The 16,168-nt window shown below is 34.4% G+C and overlaps 1 protein-coding gene across 1 annotated transcript; it reads right to left on the reverse strand.

Moving 5' to 3' along the window:
• Nucleotides 1–12,129: 12,129 nt before the first annotated feature.
• Nucleotides 12,130–13,695, reverse strand: LOC126555373 (uncharacterized). The gene has a single exon (XM_050210302.1). The coding sequence runs from the start codon at nt 13,693–13,695 to the stop codon at nt 12,130–12,132; it is 1,566 nt and encodes a 521-aa protein (XP_050066259.1).
• Nucleotides 13,696–16,168: the final 2,473 nt, after the last annotated feature.

Raw genomic sequence — 16,168 nt, forward strand, 5'->3', positions numbered from 1 at the left:
ACATGTAATTTTTGTAGTATAAATTCAGTTTCATTACATTTCATACATAATTCTTTAAGAAATAGCCAAATTTTTTTATACATCTCTTTCGATTTCTCAAACAAAAAAAAATAAACTTAAGACAAATAATATCCGTTTTTGAATCCGTGTATTGTATATAATTGCGTAAAATATTTTGGAGCATGGAGGAATGTACCATCGGCAAACAAATCACTGCATTTCGTTGTCATAAATTGTAAGTTGTCGGCACTAGTAATACATACGAAACTTTCATCTTCAGGAATATGTATAAATTGCTTTCCGTTAAACATAAAATCAGTTTGAGTTTTTATTGAGTGTAACTGCAAAAATATGTCTTCTCGGGACCTAGGTATTTCAGGAAGTGTTTTTCTTCGTCGATCATACATGGCTTTACGAACTGTTTTCAAATCGTATATAATCTTTTATCGGTATGTCTTAAAAACAAAATTACTTTACTTACGAAAACAGTTTATTAATTACGGAATTCAATATATAAATTATATAAGTCCTTTAACACAATTAAAATTATCTAGTGAACATATTAAAGAATTTAAACCTAAACAAAATTTTCGATTATTACATTTATATAATTCTAACATGTTAATCGAAGTTCAAAAATTATTACACTTGAATAAAAGTATGGCATTTAAATTTTTGCAAAACGTTAGTAACGTCATCATTAACTATGTTATGCGATATTAATTTAATTGAAAATTTGATTGATAATAATTTTCAAGAAAAAGCTCGTATATATGGGGTTATTAATCGATATACATGTTGTTCATTTTATCATGATATAATTTATACTGAAAACTCTGTAAAAGATTTAAAATGGCGTTATCCATTGCTAACTATTCAACAATGTGAACAAATTATTAATAACTGTTTAATTAAAAAATATTTCTCTAGTTTATAGGATAAATTGAATTTCAATGAGAGTAGAAAAATATATTATAATTTCAAACATTGACAATATTTTTGGTGTAATAGAATATACCATAAGATTTTACGATTATATAATAAGTTTTATAGAAATTTCTATAAATAATAAATTGTTGAAATAAAATGTATACACATTTCTTTAATAAAGTATTATTGTTGTAACCTTCGATAATACAATAAATATATTTTTCCACTTCAGTTTACGTTATATTATTTCATTTAAGTATATATTTTATATAATATTAACTCTATATATTTATATTTTTCAAGAAAAAGGCCGTATATATAGGCTTATTAATCGATGTACATGTTGTTCATTTTATCATGATATCATTTATACTGAAAACTCTGTAAAAGATTTCAAATGGCGTTATCCATTGCTAACTATTCAACAATGTGAACAAATTATTAATAACTGTTTAATTAAAAAAGTCGGTAAGTGGGTACCGCTCTGCTGTACATTAGGAAGTGGGGTGGACCTCGGACTAGGGTAGGTTACATTTGAATGCAATGATAGGTATCATTTATACTGAAAACTCTGTAAAAGATTTCAAATGGTGTTATCCATTGCTAACTATTCAACAATGTGAACAAATTATTAATAACCGTTTAATTAAAAAATATTTCACTAGTATATAAGATAAATTGGATTTCGACGATAGTAGAAAAATATATAATAATTTTAAACATTGTCAATATTTTTAGTGTAATAGAATATACCATAGGATTTTACGATTATATAATTTTTATTTATTTTGTTTTATTATTAAATATACGGGATATAACCCTTTAACACAATTACACATTACATTCATAGACATTAATACAATTATGTAACTTATGATAAGTAGTATATAGTTAAACAAAACAGCTATAAAGTAAGTAAACCCGAAGGATCAACATTGGCATTACTCATCATACGCGAAATCGGTTCATTTTTTAGATAATTTGTGGAGGCGAAAGGGACATAAAAAGGAGCAACAGATCGGGAAGGACGTTGAGGAACACGAAAACAAATTAAGGAAAGCAATTCAGGAGAGTCGATAATTCCATCTAATAAATTTTTTAAAAATTTGATGTCCACCAGCCGCCTACGCTCAGCCAAGGAAACCAGTCCTAACTGAGTAGCTACTGGTTCGTAGTTATGAAGTTCACAGGGGATATTCAAACGAAATCCAGCATATTTCATGAATTTTCGTTGAACCCTTTCAAGCCTGACAGAGTCATTGTTGTCGTGAGGATTCCAAATAACGGCACCATATTCTAAAATAGGGCGTACGAGAGTACAATAAAGTACCTTAAAGGATAAGCCTAACAGAAAGTATCTACATAATCTCAATACGAATCCTAAAGTTTTAAAAGCCTTGCAACAGATATGTTCAATGTGGGGACTCGGATCGAGATTACTAGTAAGAATAAACCCAAGATCAGTAACACTGCCATTAGAGCATGCAATAGCAGTTGGCCCAAGATGATATTCATATTTGACAGGGGACCGAATTCTAGTATAAGTCATGGACTTACACTTAGAAACATTAAGGGATAAGCCTAGGGTATTGAACCATTCAGTGAACCGATCAAAATCAATCTGTAACAACATTCAGTCATCTATGGAGGATACACAAGAGTAGAGTTTAATATCATCTGCAAAACACAAAATACGACTATTGGATAGAACACTTGACACACTATTGATAAATAAAGAGAAAAGGAGTGGAGATAGGTGTCCACCTTGTGGAACACCAGATGTTGATAGATAAACGTTAGACCTCACTCCAAACAGTTTAACCCATTGATAGCGGTAAGAAAGGTAAGATGAAAGCCAAGACAAGAGAGGTTCACCAATTCCAGATGCTTTCAGGACCTGAACTAGGGCATTGTGATTAACTGAATCAAATGCCTTATTGAAATCAGTGTAAATAACATCAACCTGTGATTTCTGAGCGAACGAACGGTATACACAATTACTAAAGATTAAATCACAGGTAATGGTGGAACGACCAGGGCGAAAGCCATGCTGTTCCTCCATAAGTATACTATTGATCGAAGGTTGAATACACTGCATGACTAGTGATTAAAAAAATTTTGAAGATATGGGATTGGATGGAAATTGGACGATAGTTTGATACATTGGATATTTCACCAGATTTATGTACAGGAGTGACTGAGCTGAACTTTAACATAGAAGGAAAGATTCCTTCGTCAAGCGAACGCTTAAAAAGAGTCCAGAGGGGGAAAGCTATAACATTTTTCAGTTGACATAAGTATTCACCGGATAAGCCATCTGGACCAGTAGTCCAATTACCATGTAGATTGGATAACTTCTTATAAACATCATCAAAAGTAAAATTTACAATGTTGGGTAAGTCAAATGACTTGATTCCTAACGAGGTAGTATCGAGATCAAAACCATTTACAGAGAAAACAGAAGAAAAGTACAAAGAAAACAAATTAGCCGCATCCTGCTCATTAGCTGAGGTTGATTCATTATAGGAGATCACCTTAGGAATCATACTAAAAGACTTATTGTTTTTAATGAACTTCCAGTAACCAGCTGGGTTGCTAATTAATGAAGATTCAATACGTGCGACATAATTACGTAAACACTTTTTTGATTCATATTTAAACAGAGCACGAAGCAAAGAAAATTCCCTATAGTCGTGAGTACTAGAAGATGCCTTAAATTTAATATGCGCCTTCTTCTTTAAGTATAAGATATTTTTAAGACCTTATCAAACCACGGGGAAAATTTAGAATCAGTAAATGTACATTTAGGAACAAAGTCGAGAACCGATTTGTGCAAGGCATCATAAAAAGTATTAAACGCAGCATCCACATGTAATTGGAATGTTGAATACCAGTCAAATGACGATAAGAATAAACAAGCATCTTCAATGTTAGCTTTACGAAAATTATAGAATGTATGACTGCGATTACAATGAGGAGTAGACAGATTTATTGGGAGAGAAATATTTAAGGCAGGATGATAAAGATCAACCGGAACAAGAGGTTCATTTGACTTCTCAACAGATAATAATTTATTGCAAGAAAACACAAGATCAAGGGTGGAATTGAAACAATTTGCTGTATAGTTTTTCTGAAAAAAAACAGCAAGTAGCAAATGCTTCAGGAATGCAAGCTCCCAGGGAGGGTGATACGAAAGAGTAAATAAGACCATGATAGTCATTGTCCCAAACTATCTCCGGTAAATTATAGTCGCCACATAAAATAAACGTGTGATCAAGGTAGTTACTTCGTATGTGTTCAATAGAGTTTATATGTGACTCGTATAGGATAGTAGGAGAGTTAGGGGGAAAATAGACACCACCTAAAACAAAACTAGCTTGACCAATCGTAAAGCGAACAAATAAATGTTCAACATTGAGGTCAGGGACAGAAATAAGAGAAGCTGGAAGCTCTTTATGAATGCCAATGAGGACACCTCTGTCCCTAGAAAATACACTTGTATTACTACATCGATCATATCTAAAAATATTATAGTTAAATAAGCCAAGTTCATTATTACTAAAGTTATTATTTAACCAGGTTTCAGTTAATACAATAAATAAATGGTTAAAAGTACATATGTTACAAATTAAATTAGTTAATTTGGTCCTAAGACCACGACAATTTTGATAAAACCCCAAGATTTTATCAGAGTGAAGCGAAGAAGTTAAGATTGGGTTGTATGACTGAAAAAACGACCATCCCCGATTTTTGAAAGTGCTGAACCAACAGTAGGGAACCCGTTCACGAATACCACACGCAGGCCAGTTTCACCACCTTTGACTCTCCTTTCAAGGTCTTCGTAGCATGTGCGTAAGAGCTTTCGCTGTAAGGTAGTTCTATCCCTGGATATTCGAAAACCTTCAGGAAAAGGCTTCCCAGAACGTTTTGCAGAGATGTATGCAGAAAATAGATTGGAGGCGGCATTCTTAGATTCACAAATAATTTTTATTGGACGTGTGAAATCAGCACGGGATCTACCAAGACGAATCAGCTTATATTTATCAGGAACTGCATTCTCGAGTGAACCAAGAGAACTAGAAACGGTAAGTTTGTCATGATCAATCCTTACAGAGGTATCCGGTGAATTAGACTCAGGAACTCCATATACAATTAAATTTGGGAGGCATCTTTCATGCTCAAAATTTTCTTGAAGGACTTGAGAAACAATGGATTGGGAATTTTCTAAGGAATTGCTGCACTCCAATTTAGCAACTTTACCCTTAAGTTCATCAACTTCACTGTAGAGGGCGGCATACGAAGTTTTAAGTTCAGATACTTGTTTAGAAACACGTTGGAATTCCAATTTAAGCACATTAAATTTCTTGGATAAAGAGTCTGAGAGCGCTTTATTAGAGGAGGAAATTTCTTCCTTAAGATCTTTAATGAGAGCCAATATATCATCATAGGAAGTAGAGGCTTTGGGTGACGATTGCTTGTTGTTGGCAACAGCGCGCGTGAAAGGCATGGTGAAGACAAACTAGTGATTAATGTATACTATCGTTAAAGTCTCCAAATAATAACTGAGCAGTGGTAAGCCAGTAGGAGTGTAAAAAAGAATTACGTCAGTTTAGTGACCACCGTTTAAGTCTCCGAAGAAACAGCTGACAGGCCAATGGTTAAATAAATGATAACACGGCTAATAATTATTGATAAATAAGTAATGATAACACATACCAAAAATTAATATCCACAACAGCGCGAGAAAAAGAAACAATTATAACTTTACCAATTAAGTATAATATTAAGTAAATCGACGTACACCGCAACCACAGCACTCAACAAGTAAGACGCAATAAACCGCACTAAAAACTGTAAGCTATAACAATATAAAACGAATGCACTATGAAGAGCAGTAATGAGTGTATACACTGATAACAAAAAAAAAATATAATAATAAATTTATAGAAATTGTTAAAAATAAAATAGTTGTAATAAATGTATACATATTTCTTTAATTAAGTATTATTGTTATACACTTCGATAATATAATAAATATATTTATCCACTTCAGTTTACGTTATATTATTTCATTTAAGTATATATTTTATATAATATTAACTCTATATATTTATATATTTATATATACCATGTCTTTCATAGGTAATATATCACAACATATAATTATATATATATTAAATATTAGAAAACTTATTCCATCATGTTAATATTAATATAATTTTCCTATATTACTCATTATATTATTATTAATGGTTATGTCATTTAAATATCACTCTATATTATATTTTATTTTAGAATACATAGATGATTATGATTTAATAGTTCTGTATTTACCAAATAACGAAAGGTAAAAGAGAAAATTCATAATAATAGAAATAATAATCAGAGGTCGTCAATGTTTCAGCAGTCATTAAAGGTTAATTAAAAGTGAAACACTCACTTTTCATAATAACATTTTCAAGAGTTTTAACCAGTGTTAAACATTATATCGATGAATAATATAATATTCATTTATTAATTAAATATATTTTTCTCTTAGGCATAATATATTATCTTATATTTTTCGTATATTATATAACTCTTGTTGATGAAAGGAGTAGCTTGAAGAACAGTATGATTCTTTTGAATGAAATCAGGTCTCTTATGTTACTAAACATCTACCACATCCACATAGCTATAAAACATATGATAAATATTTATTTTCCATATGTTGGAATGGAAAGTGATGTCCTACACATAATAAATTGTCTTTTCCTAATGATTTTTGGTTAAATGGGAAAACGTATATAACTAAAAACAACAAGATGTTATAGAAATGTTAAGTACTATCATCTGTCGGGATGAGTGAGACTGGATAGGAATGGATGGGAGGGGAAGGGTATGAACGGGCACGGCATGGAGGGGAGGGGCATGGTCGGGCAGGTATTGGAATTGAGGGGAGGGGGGCACGGCACCGATAGGCATGACGGAGCATGGCACGCGCACGATAGGGAGGGCGGTGTAGCCGGATTTGCCGGATTTGCGGGGGGGTACAGAACATACTAAAACATACTACTCACGATATTGGATTTGATCCGTTTTTCGTACATTATCACTGTGCAGAACAAATACAAATGTACCGAAATTATTGTAAACAAACAAATCCCAAACTCATAATAGATGCAACAGGCTCTATCGTAAAGAAATTTATAAAATATTATGGCATGGGTAAAACTAAATCTATTTTCTTATACGAAGCATTAGTATATGATTCACAGAGGAAGCACAGCTTTACTGTAACACACATGTTAAGTGAGCGTCATACGAGTATCGCTATTTCTAATTGGTTATCAAATTGGATACAGTGTGATGTTAAGAAACCTAAAGAAACTGTTTGTGACCAATCATTGGCTCTTCTATCTGCAATCGTAAAAAGTTTTACTCAATATTCTTCATTAAATGATTATATTAGAATTTGTGCAGACTTGTTAAACGAAAAATTGGACCGTGATACATATTGGGTACCCCAATGTTTTGTCCGAGTAGATGTAGCACATTTCGTTAAAACTTGTAGCAAATGGTCATCGTTAAAAACAGTTTCTCGAAGAATGAGTGAGATTATTTTACGTTCAATAGTTGTATTAATAAAATGTCAATCTCTCACAAAAATACACGCATTACTTCAATCACTGTTTATTGTTATAACGAATGAAACAGATGGAGTTAATTTGATAACAAATGAATAACAAATGATACGCCGTGTGAAATACATAAGCAAATTATAATGACAGTGACTTCAACTGGTTTTATAGAATTTGAGATACAGTTCGAAGAAATAATTGCAACTGCAGAATCAGAAGACTGAATGAATTTTTTATATATACTGAGAATTCAGTCTTTTATTCATTAGCAAAATAATTTTATTGAGTTATAATCACATAAATACATTAAGTTAATTACACATATGATCATGATAATATTACACAAAATAGTTATACAGGTTTATTGTTTCGCGAATTTATATAATATTGATACATCGGTTTTGACATTAATTACATTCACCAACATGAAGATAAAAATTGTGTGAATTACTTACAATTATTCGGAATATATTCTAAAAACGATGGTGATCGACGTAAATATGGGCATAAAATGACACAACGTAATGAGAGCGTAAAGGTATAAGTATATTATATAACGGCGGCGATCTTAAATCGTGTAATGCAGGTAATATCGCAGCGACGAAAAACACGTGTATATAGGTATGGTTGTACGTATGACAACGGATACGATAACGGCAACGATTGCGGCGCGGCGGACAATTTACGACAGCGCGGCGGAAGACACACTCTGGCACGTGGCTAGTCGGCCGACTGCTTCTAGCCGTCCAATAGCCGTCGGTTAAGAGGCCGATTGGAGACCGAGAGCTACAGTAGCCAGGTACTAGACACGGTCAGAGCGTGTCGGGAAGGTGGTTTCTGTGTCGATACGATGCGTCTTATATCAATTTTTTGGAGAATATGTGCGCGACAGAAGTGTCAAAGCGCACTTCGTGTTTTCTACAGTTTTGATCGATACTGTTTTGACTATCCGATATAATAATGACATGAGAGCAAAGAGATTGATGTTAAAATACTTCCAAAATCTGTTAGAGTATATTAAAATATGTTAATCCCTTCTTTTGGATTAAATAACTCGGATATCATTAAAACCCTTGCCCACGCGCGCTCTCTATTGTTATAATTAGGCTTGAACTGTTCGTAATTTCGTGTATCAAATACCACTAGCGGTAGTGTTGTGTTCGTTACATAGTCCCCTTTTGGAATAGACTTAATTACATATGATGTGATGGTCTATTCAAAACTGAGAATAAAAAAGTTGGCTTATGGCCGATTAATATACATAATAAAATAAAAATAAGGCTTATGGCCGATTAATATACATAATAAAACAAGGCTTATGGCCGATTAATATACATAATAAAATAAAAATAAGGCTTATGGCCGATGAATATACAATAAGTAATACAGAAAATTTTTTTAGGATGTTGGCTTCATCTTCTTCTTAAGAAACCATTGCTTTTTCGCTTCCTTGCGTTTCTCTTTCCTGCTCCTGTGGCCTCCTGTCATCGTGTTGGAAAGGTCGAGAGTGGATGCTCCTAATACTGATGGCTGAGTAAGTGGACTGATGGTAGACACTGCTTGGCGGGGTTGATGGTGGATTTTAACTAAAATTTCTTCCGTGACTTGTTGCAGTGTTCTCCCATAAATCATCTTTTCGGTGGTCCGGAAAAGTTCTTCTTCGCTTGCGATGGTCTCCTCTTGTCTTCCCCGGTCCTCTGTGCGATAACGTAGGTTGGCAACTGGATAGGTGCCTTAGCGGTTTGTCCAGTCACTCGAGCAGCCATCTGCCTCTGATATTGGGCCAAAGCTTTTCTCTGTGCTAGACAGTCTTTCTTTTGAGGGAGTATAGTGAGGCGGTTAACGGTTACACTTGTGGGTTCTTTCTCCTCTTCTATATCGCTACAGGATAACTCCATGACGTCGCTCAATGGTGGGTTGTCTTCCTCGCTATCACTACCAAATGCTCGCTTTAACCTCTGTCTTAGTTGACTTTCTGCCTCTACAATTTCTTCGTCACTTTCCCAATGTTCTTCTCCAAATAACTCTATTACTTTGCTCTTATAACTACTCATGGTTGGGCTTTGTCTTTATTCTGTGTCTGCCTGTAGATATAAATACAATTTCATAAAAACTTATTTATTAACACATACCAACCACCAGACACAGAACACATAGTTAGTTGTTTACATCTGAAGCACGAATTGCCCCACACATCCTCCAGGTTCAGGTGGAACATAGGGCTTGACGTTTTTCATATTGTGGTGTGGTCAGTTGACCATTATCTTCTATGACGACCAATGTATTGTTGGGCCTAACTTCCTGTACGGTATAAGGTCCTCGATATAATAAAAATAACTTCTTATTTCGTGGTCATCGCGGATGACAAACGGTGTTCCTTAATTAATACTTTCTGATGTATAGAATATGTGTGGAACCTTTTTCCTTTGTCCAAGTTCTTATTACGTTGCTCCATCATTCTTTTCATTCGTCTGTGTGCTAGTTGAATCATTACGTTGGCTGTTTCGGTTTTAGGGTTCTCGGGGAACTTTATGAGGTGTTCTATACTTAATGGATTCCTGAGTAGACCCATAAGAGCTTGTGGTGTGTATCCTGTAGTCGTATGGGTGGTATTGTTTAACCAATATTCAATTTTTTTTAAATATCCTACCCAACTAGTATGTTTGCTGTGGCAATAAGTGCGGAGTATTCGTCCAATTTCTCTGTTTGCTCTTTCTACCGGTTTCTCCGGGTTCTCTGTGATAGGCTGTGGTGACGGAAATCTGGATGTCTAAAAGTTTCAATTCTCGATCCATTTTTTGCTGTGAAATTGAGTTCCATTATCTGTTAATATTCTTTTGAACTTTCCACAGGTGGGAATGTATTGACTTGTTATTCGGTTGAGGATAATATCTGTGGTTGCCCTCTTTATTGGATATATTTGCACGTGTTTTGTAAACACGTCAAGTAAAACTAGAATATACCGAGCGCCCAACTGTCCCCTTGGCATTGGTCCTATTAAGTCTAATGATACTATTTCTCGTGGTCCTTTTGGTATGTTTGAAATTAACGGTCCTCTGGCCAATTGATTATTTATTTTACTCTTCTGGCATATATCACATGATTGGGTTATTTTCTTTATTGTCCGGTACATGTGATTCAATTGATACTGGAATCGAAGAAGATGGTATATTTTGGTGGCTCCAAAATGTCCATATTGCTCGTGGGTTTCTTTGATCAGGCCCTGGGCCATGATTGCGGGTATCATTACTCGATATTTTCGTGTTTTATCTATATAAAACAGTAAACCGTCACATATTTGATAATGATGATCTGATTTGTTTGTGATTCGTCCAATGATTCGTTTTATGTGCTGATCTTGTTCTTGGAGTTCCTTGAGTTGCTGAAACTGTTGTGTCAGCGTCTTACTATATGTGTCCAACTTGATCTTATTGATGTATATCCTGGTATAGTTCTCCAATTGGTTATCGGTTGGTGATTGGGGATATCTAGTTAGAGTATCAGCACCTATGTTCTCTTTGCCTGGTATATGGGCCACTTGTAGGTTGAACTCTTGGATCTTTAATGACCACCTCATTAATCTTGCGTTTAATAGCCTGCAGCTATTTAAAAATAATAAAGCTTTGTGATCAGTTAATAAATGGGTCACATGACCTAGAATGTAATTTCTGTATTTGAAACACCCAAATACTATTGCTAGCAGTTCCAATTCTGTAGTATAATATCGCTGTTCTTCGTCTTTCAATGTACTACTGGCAAATCCAAGCGTTCGGTGATTCCCTTTTTCATCTAATTGATACAGCTCTGCTCCGATGTGGGTTCGCGAAGCGTCGGTGGCTAAGTAGAATTCCCGATCGAAGTCTGGGTATTGTATAATAATGTCTTCTAAGAACTTATCCTTTATTGTGTCAAAGGCGTTCTTGTGTTCCTCTCCCCATTCCCATGTCGCATCTTTTTTGGTTAGTTGACTCAGGATTCTAGTTTGTTGGGATAGGTCTCGTATAAATTGACGATAAAAGTTAATGAAACCGATGAATGCTTGTACTTGTTTTTTATTTTTTGGTTCCTGGAAGTTTTTTATGGTCTGAATCTTATCCGGATCCATGCTTATCCCTTTGGCTGAGATGATATGTCCTAGAAATATTATCTTATCTCTTAAAAATTGTGATTTTTCCAAATTGATGGTCACGTTGAATTGTTCGAACCGCTTGAAGATTTTTTCAAGATGAATCATATGTTCCTCAAAGCTCGTGGAGGTGATGTGTATGTCATCCACGTAGACTGCCGTGAATTGCAATATTTCTGGACCTAATACTTTGTCCAAAATTTTCTGGAACTCGGCTACGGAATTTATTAATCCAAAAGGTAAGACTTTGAACTGATAGTTTCGTCCCCTATATAGAAAGCAATTACTTCTCGACATTCCTTTTTAAAGGACATTGCCAGTATCCGGCCGTTAAATCAATCGAGCTAAGATATTTGGCCCCTTGAAATTTTAGCAAGATGTCTTCGATGTTCATTGGACATTCTTTGTCAGGTATGATTCTTTTATTAATTTGACGGGCGTCAATGCAAAGTCTTATGTCTCCGTTTTTTTCTTTTCCACGCCCACGATTGGAGAAGAAAAAGGTGACGAAGATTGTTCTATTATATCTAGATTTAACATCCGTTGTATTTCTTGGTCCATCTTCTTTAATTTGGATATAGGAACCGGATATGGTCGTTGGCATACTGGTTCTCCAGGGGAAACTCGGATCTGACATTCATATTGGTGAACTTTTCCTGGATCGTTTGAAAATATATGTTCATACTTTTCTATTAGGTTTGTGAAGCGTTCTTTCTCTTCTTCTTCTAAAAGTACGTGATTCAGTGGTTTTTCCATTACTTCGACACTTTTGATTTGTCCTTCTGTGGTCACCACTTTGGGATCCTTATCAGCAAACTTTGTAATGTGCTTCTTTTGGTCTATGTCCCATTGGATAGTCTTGTCACTAAAATTTATTTGTGCGTTATATTGGTTCAATACGTCCGCTCCAATGATGCCTTGTTCATTGAGGTTTTCGATCTGTATAAAGTTCACAAATATATTTGCAGTACCGATCTGACAAGCACAGAAAATTTGTTTTGAAGCTTTGCATATTTTCTTTCCCACTGCATTGCTAATCTGGACACTATTTACTGGTAGTACAGGTGTTTTTGGATTCCATTTTAATATTTTATCTACTATCTCTTTTGTTAATACACTCACGGTCGCACCTGTGTCGATTAATATTGGAACTGATTCTCCTTCTATATTACATTGGATGTAGGGGCTTACTGATAAATTAGACATGGTACGTTTTTTATTGCGTGTATTGTCGCTTCTCTCTTTCCTCCTCTTCGGAGTACTGTTTACAGTCTCTTCTATGTTGACTTGATTGATTTGTTGTTGTTGTTCTCTCCAGTTACGTTCTTGGTTCCGGGGTTGTTCTCTTCCCGTTCGGTTGTTATAATCGTTATTTCTGGGTGGCTGTTGATCTTGATAATTGTCCCTCCTAGGTGGTGGTCGATTGTTCCAACCATTATCCCTTTGTTGCGTCCGGGGCTGATTATAGTTATTCTCTCTGTATTGGTTCGGTCTATTGTCACTATAATTGGTCTCTCTTCGGTGTTCTTCTGCACCTAGTATCTTCATGGCATTCAGTATAGTACATTCCGGTAGAGAAATAAGTATTGCTCTTAAATATCCCGGGTATTGACTTGCGATGTTTCTTACTACTTCTTCTTCTGACAATCTTGGTACTTCCAAGTGTCTCAGCTTCGTTGCCCAATTTGAAAAATGTTCCCTATAATTGGTGTCCGCTTGTATTTGTCTTGTACTTAAGCATTGATTCCAGGTCTGCATTTGGATGTCCCGTGACCAATATTCGTCAATGAATGCGTGTTTGAAACTATCATAACTATTTATTTGAAATCGAATAGTAGTAAACCAATTATATGCTGTTGCCTTAAGACAATCTCCGGCGACAATAACCATTTCTTCTTTCCGTATTTGTTTAATTGAAAAATATTCCTCTAACCTGAGCAGGAATTCTTTCGGGTGTTGGTCCCTCTTATTACCATAGAATAGTGGTTTTGTAATTTCCGTTATTTGATTCCGAGGCATTTCACTGTGCTGGGTCGCGTATTCTGTTGTCTTATATCTGACAAGTTTCTGAAAGTGTTAATATATTTTTCTTCCATTTCTGATATTTTCGTTTGGTATTTTTCTTCACATTCTTGTATTTTCTTTTTATATATCTCTTCCCATGATTCTTTTAAATTTTAATTTCTTTTTTATGTTCATCTTTTGTTTCGTTTAATTTTTTGTTTAATTCATTTTTAAATTCTTCATTTTGCATTTTGTATTTTTCTTCTAGTTCATTTTTTAATTTTTCATTTTGTATTTTGTATTTTTCTTCTAGTTCATTTCTCAATCTTCTTTATCTTGTTCAGCTTTATCTTCTAACTTTTTAACTTTTTTCTTTAGCAAATTTTCCAATGCATCTATTCTATCTGCCAGATCTTCATCATAATTTTTTTTTCTATTTGGAGCCATTATTTGAATATCGATGTAGTTTTTATCTGTTTATATATATATATTTATATATATATTTATATTATATATAATGACGTAGATTTAAGAGCGCGAGTTCTTATTTTCGTTGTCGTGGAACTCGAGTCCTACTCGTTGGGCGCCAATTTGTAATGAATTTTTTATATATACTGAGAATTCAGTCTTTTATTCATTAGCAAAATAATTTTATTGAGTTATAATCACATAAATACATTAAGTTAATTACACATATGATCATGATAATATTACACAAAATAGTTATACAGGTTTATTGTTTCGCGAATTTATATAATATTGATACATCGGTTTTGACATTAATTACATTCACCAACATGAAGATAAAAATTGTGTGAATTACTTACAATTATTCGGAATATATTCTAAAAACGATGGTGATCGACGTAAATATGGGCATAAAATGACACAACGTAATGAGAGCGTAAAGGTATAAGTATATTATATAACGGCGGCGATCTTAAATCGTGTAATGCAGGTAATATCGCAGCGACGAAAAACACGTGTATATAGGTATGGTTGTACGTATGACAACGGATACGATAACGGCAACGATTGCGGCGCGGATAACAATACCGGCGGTGATTACGGCGCGGCGGACAATTTACGACAGCGCGGCGGAAGACACACTCTGGCACGTGGCTAGTCGGCCGACTGCTTCTAGCCGTCCAATAGCCGTCGGTTAAGAGGCCGATTGGAGACCGAGAGCTACAGTAGCCAGGTACTAGACACGGTCAGAGCGTGTCGGGAAGGTGGTTTCTGTGTCGATACGATGCGTCTTATATCAATTTTTTGGAGAATATGTGCGCGACAGAAGTGTCAAAGCGCACTTCGTGTTTTCTACAGTTTTGATCGATACTGTTTTGACTATCCGATATAATAATGACATGAGAGCAAAGAGATTGATGTTAAAATACTTCCAAAATCTGTTAGAGTATATTAAAATATGTTAATCCCTTCTTTTGGATTAAATAACTCGGATATCATTAAAACCCTTGCCCACGCGCGCTCTCTATTGTTATAATTAGGCGTGAACTGTTTGTAATTTCGTGTATCAAATACCACTAGCGGTAGTGTTGTGTTCGTTACAACCCTTTTCAAGAATGGGCAAATCAAATATTTGAAAAAAGTAAGTCTTTTGTGGTAGAAGGTTCTGGGATAAATCCTTTACCATCGTTGGCTTCTGAATTAATTAAAATTATGAAACTATTGCATTTGTGGTCTGCAGTTATGTTACCTATTTTTAAATATGGAGAAGAAGTATGTAGTTCAGCTGCCATCGAATCGAGCTTTAATAAACTTAAGAATAATACAATGCAACATGTTGAATTACCAACGAGTTTAGAAACATTTTTAGAAAACCATATTCTATCATCGAAAGGAGCTTCACTTATTAAAGTGCCAAAAACTAATAGTGCTAATGATATTGATGTTACGACTAAATCCAAAAATCTAAACACATATTCACCGACAATAGAAATTGTAACTGATTATAGATCACCAACACCACCATTAAATGATATGACAAAATATCATAATTTAGATAAAAATGATTATATGCTATCTAAAAATAAAGTTCAAATAATTGAAAAAGTTACAACTGAAAACCGTCATCAGCATATTAATAATGAAAATTTGTTATCACCAACTTCAGAAATTATCAGCAACTATAGATCCCTATCACCATCGTTATATGAACTGATGGAATATCAAGATTCAGATGGAAATGACGGTTTGCTTGTTCAAACACAAAAGTCATATAATAATACAGCAAGTGAATTGACTAATTTAAACGAAGAATAGGTAGCAGTTGAGGAATGGAATCGCCAAAATAAACAACGAAAAACAAAATCATATTTAGTTCCAAACCCACACTTAAAATACTTAGATTTAAGTAGCTCAAGAAGTATAAAATCATTACCAATACTAAAAAACGGATCGCGTTTTGAAGAAATAAAGAGCTGCAAAACAAAATATAACACTGGAAAAGTTATTTTCAGCAACACGT

Source organism: Aphis gossypii, unplaced genomic scaffold (genome assembly GCF_020184175.1).
Source record: "Aphis gossypii isolate Hap1 unplaced genomic scaffold, ASM2018417v2 Contig00822, whole genome shotgun sequence".
In the NCBI taxonomy this organism is placed as follows: Eukaryota; Metazoa; Arthropoda; class Insecta; order Hemiptera; family Aphididae; genus Aphis; species Aphis gossypii.